Source organism: Coffea arabica, chromosome 10e (genome assembly GCF_036785885.1).
Source record: "Coffea arabica cultivar ET-39 chromosome 10e, Coffea Arabica ET-39 HiFi, whole genome shotgun sequence".
Lineage (NCBI taxonomy): Eukaryota > Viridiplantae > Streptophyta > Magnoliopsida > Gentianales > Rubiaceae > Coffea > Coffea arabica.
Window position 1 is genome coordinate 47,420,919 of NC_092328.1, and position 9,539 is coordinate 47,430,457.

Consider the following 9,539-nt stretch of genomic DNA (forward strand, 5'->3'; position numbering starts at 1 on the left):
TGTGGTGAAAATACTACTATTTAGTATTTACGTCCTCGAGACTCAGTTAACTGGTAGCATTAGTCGAAGAATCGTGGTGAGATTTTTTATTCGACTTTCAAATTCTTCCTTTTCTTCTTTCTTCCTAGTAAGATTTAGAGTTTTTTGTCTGGACGAAAAAAAAAAAATTTTTCTCATAACAGAGTTGCAGTAGGTTGTGTTTGGATTGCATTTTCCGTCATTTTTCATGGAAAAATTACTGTAGCGATTTGATATATGTGAGGGAAAAATGTGATAGGGAAATGTGATCACGGAAAACGACAATATTTTCTAACGAAAACAAGCAATCCAAGCAAGGCCAAATCTCCAGAAAAGATTAACTTGACAATTATTATGTAAAATGCATTGTTTTTTGGCCCCCAAAAAAAAAAAATTACGTATCTAAGGAGTTGATGCCAGTCAAGGCAGTCGAGCTCGACTAATTTGAAACCATATATAAATGAATCTGACTACGGAAATTCGTGATGAGTTGAAGTGTTCATCATCTCTGACAGTCAATTCCTGCCAACTTCACGAAATTCAAAATTCAAGTATTAACTACTGAGAATCAAGGTTTTGACTACGAGTTACTAAATAAAAAAAAAATCCCATGTGCCCAGAAAAAAAAATAAAAATAAAAATCCTATGTAAACTAGCAATTAAAAAGTACTGCACATAATTTGCCTATATCATCATTCAAAGTTCAAACAAAATGCTATGTGAACTAGCAATTGTAAGGCACCGCACATAATTGCCTATACCATCATTCATCACCGATTCAAGCGTTTTTATCTCAACCAACTGAATCAAGAATGCAATTATACGTTGCTTCAGTGTCAACAAAAGGCCTAGCTATTCGTTCTCTGTGCTCGTAAATTATGTTCTTTTTATTTATTTTTCCTCTTGTATTTATTTGCATATAATATGTGCAGGCACTGGCAAAGTCAGCAGCATTTTACATCAACAATGGACAAAATCTAACAAGTGTTGAGTTCTTGACTCTGACTGCATTATATAAGTCCCTAATCAGCGGTACACTTGGCAAGCTAAGGTCTAAAAGTGGCCCTTTTTTTTTTTTTTTTGAATAAAACAGAAGCCAATATTATCAATAAAATAGTTGAAAATCGCTCGATACGATTTGCTTGACAAAGAAAGTTACACAAATAACAGAAAATATATAGAACATTTCACAAATATATTTGATCTGAAGAATCATTAGACTTAACAGAACTGCGGAACACAAAATAATAATCTGAGCGGGGTAAAACCTAACATTACATGCTATAGAAGTACAGAGAGTTCATTACTTTGAAGCAAACAAATAATAATGGTAGCTAGTATAGCGTACATTATAGCTTACATCTTGTTTGAAATTGCTAGAAGATGACCAAGAAATTAATGCCTACGGCAAGGATGCAAGAATACTAGGGTTGTTAGATTGGGACCAATGAACAATACAAGTCTGCTGCATGTACAGTAGGTCTATTGTTGGTGCAATGCAATCCATTGATGTAGACCTAATAAATCATGTGACTTTTAGCTGAGAAACTGATGAAAACAATTCTGAGGAAATGCGTGAAACCATTGAAGTGGTACCAAAGACTTCTTGGTTGAGATATGATACAAAGTTTGAAGCAAACCAATCACGTTTTCATGGAGGTGGCCCTGGTCAACTGAGCATACTGAATCTTTGGTGATGTCGAATTCCAGAGTTATCTCATGGATAATCCTGCTTTTTTGACCAAGAAAATTGTGATAAAATAAGGATTGAAAGAAAATAGTAGAAGATGTAACTTGTAAGTGATAAAGCAGCCAGAATTCAAATGGACAGCCAAACTTCGTTAGAAGAATTCAATACATTGGACCCGAAATTGGTGGTGCAATTACATCTCAATCAAATACGTCGTGGGCCATCCATTTTTTGGCAGTTCTAAAGTTGGGCCATTTTGGATTCGTTCACATTGTCCAAAGTCCTACTGTGTACCCAGGTAAGCTTATCTTTTAGGGTCAAACAACACACTATTAGAAAAGTTCTTTTTTTTTTTCTGAAGCGTGGATATTGTTCGTAAAACCCAATTTTTGATTCCCTTTCTCTCTTAATGAAAAAAAAAGGTAGATTTTATTCGTGTTAAGAAAAAATATTAACCAAAGTAAGCGTTAGTCTTTTCTAAGTCTTCAAGTCATTCAAGATAAAAATGATGTGGATTATGATAGAGATTGATCTCTCCAAAAAAAAAAAACGTATAAAACACGATAATTTTATTATTTTCTTTTTATCAATAACAGTGTAATAATGTAAACTCTTCTCAGGAGGACTATCTTTTCAATGGCATTGTCGCCAACGTTTTAAATAACAATTAATAAGACTAAACCAAGATATTTTATACAATGAAACTGATAAGATGAGTATCAAGTGTCGTATACTAATAGAAGGGGGAAGAAAGGACTCGAGAGTTAAACTAAAAACCTCATGGTCCTGATCAATATCCCGACTAGTTAAGTTAATTCTTAAGCACGTATCTATGAAATTTTAGAAGTGATAGCTCGGATTGAGATGCCTCTCAGTTGGCACTGGGGAAAAATTTGACCGGCTGAGTCCAAGATGCGAAGTTAGAGCTCAATTTTGGTGTTCTTTTATATTCGTAATAGAGTAGTAATAATTCAAACCCCTCTTACGAAGAACATCTTTTCAGTTGCATTATCACTAGTCGTTTGAATAATAACTGATAAAGACCGCCAAAATTTTACCAAAAGAAACTGATAAGATGAGAATCACCTGTCACAGGAGGGAAGAAAGGACATGAGAGTCAAAACTGGAAACCTCATAGTCTTGACAAAAATCTTGACTAGCTGAGTTGGTTCTTACGTGCTTTATCCATAGAATTTTAGAAGCGATGGCTAGGATTGACTATTGAGATACATCTCATTGGGTAGCCAGAAAAATTTTACTGGCTGAGTCCAAGATGGGAAGTTGGAGGAGCTCATTAGGCAGACAAGGGTCCAGAGAATATGGGGCACCGTTATGTTTTAGGCCTACTATTCTCTTGGTAATGGGATTTTTCACTCAGATCAGATGTAATGAAGAACCCTCAAATTGTAGGAATTGAAGAGACAAGTTTACACACTCAAAACACAATAATTTAATGGATAGTCATTGATATGTCCACACAAAGCTGAACATAAGCTTTAGCAATTTTATGCCTTGATAAAACTGGACCATCAGCAATTTTCCTAGCATTAAAAGAATTGTCACAGCTAATTAAAGCGTCGCTAGCCATAAGAGCATCATAACTTGCCAAAGGAGGATCTGCTGCCATATCTGCGGGTATGAATCGCAATTGGCCAATGCTTGCGGGATAGCAAGGAATGCACTCTTTGAGAACCAGAACTAGTGTTGCATTTGTGGCTTTGTCCTTGGACAAATTGGCCATGTAAACCTCTGTTGTTGTAAGATTTTGGATCCCTAAATCTACTGCAATTATCAGAAGACTAGGATTATCTTTTGCTGAGGTGCTATTGGGATGTGATTTGAGAACTTTGATACAAAATTCCCTGTCTTCACTTGTGCTTCTTTTGTTGCAGAACTCAGTAACAGCTTTGTATGGTTCAGTTGGTACCATTCGTGCTGGTTTCGCTGCAAATGTTGTCGGTGAATTGAAAAAGAAGAATGCCATCAGCACTGTAACACATGTCAATTTATTTCTTTCAGATGCCATTGTTTTTTTTTTTTTGTTTTGGGAGATGCTGAAGGTGCTTTGCACGATTGACAACAATACGGTAAAGTATTTATAGGGCATTAAGTGAAAGCCCTATAATAAATATCCTCATAATTAAAGTTACCTTATTGGTTTGTTCATTGCATTGAAAGACTACCAAACTTCATTTAAGTTTAAGGAAATTTATTAAATGCTGATTTGAATAGCAGGAAACGTTTGGTTGGTCAAGGTATAGTCGTCTTGATTCTTGACGGAGGAGGGTATTTTGTGCAGTAAATTATACTTTTGGTACCTGTTTTTGAACCTTGTCTCGCTTGACCCTCTATATATTTTACTTCACACACCCCCCCCCCTCTCTTTTTTTACCCTTCCAACCCTCCTTATACTCTTTTCACCTTCAACTGTCTGACATAGAATTCTAAACCTGATAATAAGAAAAATTCTAAGAGTAGTGCTACATGAATTTAATTTGTTCCATTGTCAATGAATAGCACACTCTATTCAGAAAAAGATGGATTGTTTTCACTTTTATGTGCTGATATTTATACATATTCTGACTTAGATCTATTCAATTGAATCCATTTAATCCCTTGACAGTTAACTTGTGCATTAAAAATAATTGACTCCATTAAGAAACTAACTGGCCATGTGAACAAGTTGCAAATATGTCCGAATATCGCATGTTTGCTAAATTCAAAAAAAAATGAGGTGTGAATGTGTCAACCCAAAAGTAAATAGGGGACTAAACTGAGATAACGTACAAAGATCAGGTATCCAATTTGTAATTTACCCATCAATCTTTAACAAACAAGATCACTATTCATAATGATACTGTATATATGTTAATTTCCACATTTAGTGTATCAATTACTCTATTAACATCAATTATTGTTAATGTAAATATGTTAAGTAGCCTATTAGCATCAATTAGGGATTTTCTTTATATAGTCTAGTTTAGATTCAATTTAATAATTGCCTAGATTCATTTTGTATAAACTTATAATTATAGGCATAATCCTTGTATGTGACTATGAAAAATACATAACAATTTCTCCACATAAGATGAAGTGGTTTTCGTTAGAATCCAAACCAAATAAAAGCAAGTAGAAACATGTCGAACACAATATAAAACCGGGTTAAAAATAAAAAAAAACCTCTGTGGTATATTTAATACACAGAGAAATCTCTTGTGATTTCAAAACATACAAAACGACACTTCATGTTTTGAACTAAATTGTAAACTAACAGAATTCGTTAAACTTAACGGAATCCGATAAATTTAACGATAAACTTAACGGAATCCGGTAAGTTTAACAAGCGAAACCGTCATTTTCGTTAATTTTAACGAATTTTATTAGTTTACAATTTAGTTCAAAACATGAGGTATCGTTTTGTATATTTTAAAATCACGAGGGGCTTTTTTGTATATTAGATATACCACATGGAGCTTTTTTTTTTTAACTCTATAAAACCGTTGAGGATGGGATCCAAGAGATAGTACCATTGCCAAAATATCTTCTAACAAGGAAGAAATTGCATACTAGAGTCTATAAATCCTTTGCTTTATAGTGATACAAAAAGACCACAAACAGAAAACATATGCAAATATATTGATCATTCTAAGATTATTAGTACATCCATGAAAATGTATCTCAAGAAAAGATAGATAATCAATTAAAGACTTAGCCAAGAACATTTTTGGTTCTGTAAAGACGACAAAAAAGTTAAACCACAAATATTCGAATTGACTCCACCCTTAAGAACTAGTTAAATGCATAACAAGGTCGTCAGCCTAGAAAGAAATAGCTTGCAGTGGAGAAACCATTTCTCCCATAACATAGAAACCAAATTTAACATAATTTAAATGCTCTTTGAAATCTCCTCAACAAGCCTTCCATAATCTATAGCTATCTTCTGCCTGGATAAAATCGAATCATCAGCAACCTTACCAAGCTTCAAAGAGTTGTCACAACTGTTTAGCTCTTCATTAGCCTGATGAGCATCATAACTTGCCATTGGAGGATCATCCAACAAATCTTGAGTTATAAGCAACAATTGAGTAACGCTGTCATCAAATGCTGAAATGCACTCTTTTAGGACCGGGACTAGTGATGGTTGTGTGTCTGTATACGTCATAGCCTGTATCCTTTTTAATTGCGTTTGTTGAATTATGCCAACTAATGCAAGGCATTTAATTGTACTGAAAAATAGTAATCGATGTCTCACGATCACTGATCTATTCTTTTGAAAATAGTAATATCTATATTGATGGTTAGAAAACAGATAGTAAGTTGTTTAGCACACCAAAACATATAACTTGTACACCTACCAGTTAACTTGTCTTGTGTTCTTCATAAAAAAATTCACCTAAGAAATTATTGTTAGAATCTAGGTATAATCTTCTTTGATTGATTATCTGTTTAGCATTATTACCTTATTCAAATATAGTCTGGTATTTGATCTGTAATAGATAAATTTTCAGATTAATATGTGCAAGATCCAATATAATCATATCGCAAAGGATGCCCATTGTTGTTTACCAAAGAAGCGCCATTATCGTTTAACAAAGAAGCTAAACCTCTGTCCAATCACTGGGAGCTTGCTCCCGAAAGGATGAAAAGATAATGAAGAAATATCATTTGGAGCTTGAAGAAGTTTGTGGGAAGCTGAAAACAAAGAGTGTTTCTGCTTGTATGCTTTTATCTGATTCTTGAAGGACTCAATATAAGAAAAGAAAAATTGGAATACAACTAAACAGGAAAGTGCGTTTAAGAGATTATGAAATTAACTAGTATTGATTTTGAAGCAACCTTTAATTCCAGTAATTATAGTAAATTCTGCAAATGTTCGGGGAAGTGAATCATCATCCCTTTATGTGCTAGGACATTGTAAAAAACAAGAGGGCATAAATTAATTTCTCTCTTTTTCAACAAGAAAGAGCAATTGTCATCTAAATACTAAGGGACAACTCCTCGTACAGCCGAGCGTATTTTATTGCAATTTGATGTCTAGAAGTAATTGAATTATCAACCATGTTATTTTTGGCCAAAGTTTCTTTGCACTTGTTTAGCTGCTTTCTTGCGATATGGGCATCGTAGCTAACCATGAGAGGATCATCATCCAAATCTTGAATTACAAGGCGTAATTGTCTAATGCTTCCATTATATGCCAAACTGCAATTTTGGAGGGCTCCCTTCACTTGTGGACTTATTGTTTTACTCTTGGATTTGGTGATGATAAAATTCCTTGTTTTCTTGGCATTGGTCACTGCTAATGCTACTGCGATTTTCAGGAGTGCAGGACTATCCTTTGCTGAAGCACTTGTAGGAAATGAATTCAGAACTCTATTGCAAAATACTCTATCACTGGATGTTTTTCTCTGGTTGCAAAATTCATCAACAGCATTGGATTTTGCAGCCTGGTCTTCTTCTTCTGCTGCATGTGTTGGTGAAACGAATAAAAGGGATACTACCAAAAGCGTCACACCAAGTTTAGGACTGAACCCCATCTTTCCTTTTGAAGCATTGAGTAATATGCAGCAAGCAATTAGCTAGGAGATAGGCCTTCATAGAGTTTATTTCAACAATAACCTCATTCTTTAAAACTATTCCCAAACTAATGCACTTTCAAAATATATTCCCTTGTTAACCTACTTGTTGCCATGTGGACTTTGAGTATGGAAAGTATTCACATTTCCATCTTATATTAAGAGGTACAATCTACATCAATAGAGTTTTAATAACTTTTCAATAGTTCAAATTTTGCTACTTATGTACAATCTTAAAGATAAATAAAAATATTTCTCTATCTATTATTGAGTTAATTAGTGTTTCTCACATTAGATTGGCTCATATAGCGTGTTAATTTTGATACTAACACTGACCTAGTTATATTTTCTCTCTCCTATTTTTTTGGGATGTATTCTCTTTTGATAAGTCAAAAAATGCAAGAGAATTTTTTGTTCAAATTTTCTTTCCCCTTATAGTGAAATTTTTATAGTTCACGTAAACTATGATTATTATGTATCTTGAAATGTTTACTCGTACTTCAAACAATTTGAATTTCTGCAAACTTCTTAAAATTTACAAAGTTAGGAGACTACCGTATAAAAAATTGCAAGTAACAAGAAAAAAAGAAAGGAACTTGTGATATAATAATCAAGAATAAAGCTAGGGAGGAATAATGGCAGCAAAAAAAAAGGTTCTTCGGCAAAATCATTGCAATTTGGAGGGTGATCAACAATTTTAAAACACTAATTATGGATCCACTTTCCTTTTTTAATTTGTTTACAGAATGTCCTTAAGGCACTAAATAAAGAAAAACTGTGCAATATCTAAACAAAAGATTTACAAGTTATTTTTTTCCTTTGATGGGGAGTCGACATGGCAATAACTAGATTAATAAGGGAATAAAAACTGAAAGAGCATTACTTGGGGATTATTTTTTGAAGGGTAGATTATTTTAACCAAAAACTCGGCCTTCATATATATATTTATTGGGAAAACTTGAAGGAAGCAATTTAATTGCACCTCTATTACTTGTAACTTAATAAATTTAATGTTTTGATAGAGCTAAATTTAATATCAGAAGTTCACATTAATTTAATGTCTTCAAAGAATTAAAGTGGCTTTATAAGGGTGTGTCTTAGAGACATTAAGAGGTACTGCTATTTAGTAGGAACTTTTTCTAGTGATGGAATAAGGGAAGGATGAGTTTAAAATCCCAAACTAGTTGATTCTACCACTGGACTAGCTTAGCATTTTAGCTCCCAATTTCTTATGAAGTTGGAAAAGACAGATACCTCCCTTGAGGTTTGTCATAATATCACTCAGTTCCCCTTAAGTTTTTAAAATTTCGCTTACCTCCCTTGTCAACTTGACAAGACTACATATTTTTATCAAAGGTCATAAATTGATAACATTACCTTTACTCTTAATGACTATTTAATCAAAAAGCAAAAACAAAATAAAATTTTAAAAGCAAAAAATGTAAATTAAAAAAAATTGCTAGCTACATTGGGGTCATGGTGGGATAGCAAAAGACATGGACAAATTAAATTTAATCAAGATCAACCACTTAGGAGGATTTTGGAGAGTAATTAACACCTTAAAAAATTTCGTGCACAATTAAAATTAAGGAAGTCAACATGTTTTTTTGAGAAATATGTTTTAATTCATGGTGTTATTTAAGTTGTATTGAAAGCTAAAATAATCTCTTCATATGTGTGTTTTCCAAGGTGTAAATTTTTCTCTTTTGTTCTAATACAACTAAAATAAATAGTTTACGTCAAGAAATATACACCTTATAAAAATTTAACCTTATCTTATTTTTTATTGTTATTATAAATTTCATAAGTAGGATAACATAAGGGTAGTATTGAAACAAAAGTTTTATTTTTCTTGTATTTCCTCCAAAGGAGTTAAAATGTTACAAGAAATGTCAATCTAAAAGAGGTAAGTGAAATTTTAAAAACCCTAGGCGAGTTAAGTAATATTATGAAAAACCTCGGGGCAGGTTTGTGAAATTATCCCATATATATATATAGTTCTGTTAAGCAAAAATGTTAGGTAATCAGCAAAATTCTTCCTGGACTAAATTAAACCAAGTGAAATCTCTATTTATTAGGTTGGGGATGAATACATAGGACACTACCTTTTCTACCCCCCGCAAAAAAAAATCCACAAATTACGTATCTGAACATCGGCCCAAAAGAAGATAGTAGTAACTTTTAGCTAACAGGCAGATTTAGAAAGTACTCAATCCCAACACACTATTGACAAGCCATCGTGCGCTTACTCTTCGTGG

At 33.2% G+C, this 9,539-nt stretch overlaps 2 protein-coding genes across 2 annotated transcripts; both read right to left on the minus strand.

Moving 5' to 3' along the window:
- Positions 1-3,158: 3,158 nt before the first annotated feature.
- On the minus strand, positions 3,159-3,734 carry LOC140015265 (putative invertase inhibitor). The gene has a single exon (XM_072067202.1). The coding sequence runs from the start codon at positions 3,732-3,734 to the stop codon at positions 3,159-3,161; it is 576 nt and encodes a 191-aa protein (XP_071923303.1).
- Positions 3,735-6,684: 2,950 nt separating this feature from the next.
- LOC140015266 (cell wall / vacuolar inhibitor of fructosidase 2-like) lies at positions 6,685-7,242 on the minus strand. Its single transcript, XM_072067203.1, has one exon. The coding sequence runs from the start codon at positions 7,240-7,242 to the stop codon at positions 6,685-6,687; it is 558 nt and encodes a 185-aa protein (XP_071923304.1).
- Positions 7,243-9,539: the final 2,297 nt, after the last annotated feature.

What these genes read in the sequence shown, in the direction of transcription:
- LOC140015265 (XM_072067202.1), bottom strand. Translation starts at nt 3,734, where the DNA reads ATGGCATCTGAAAGAAATAAATTGACATGTGTTACAGTGCTGATGGCA.
- LOC140015266 (XM_072067203.1), bottom strand. Translation starts at nt 7,242, where the DNA reads ATGGGGTTCAGTCCTAAACTTGGTGTGACGCTTTTGGTAGTATCCCTT.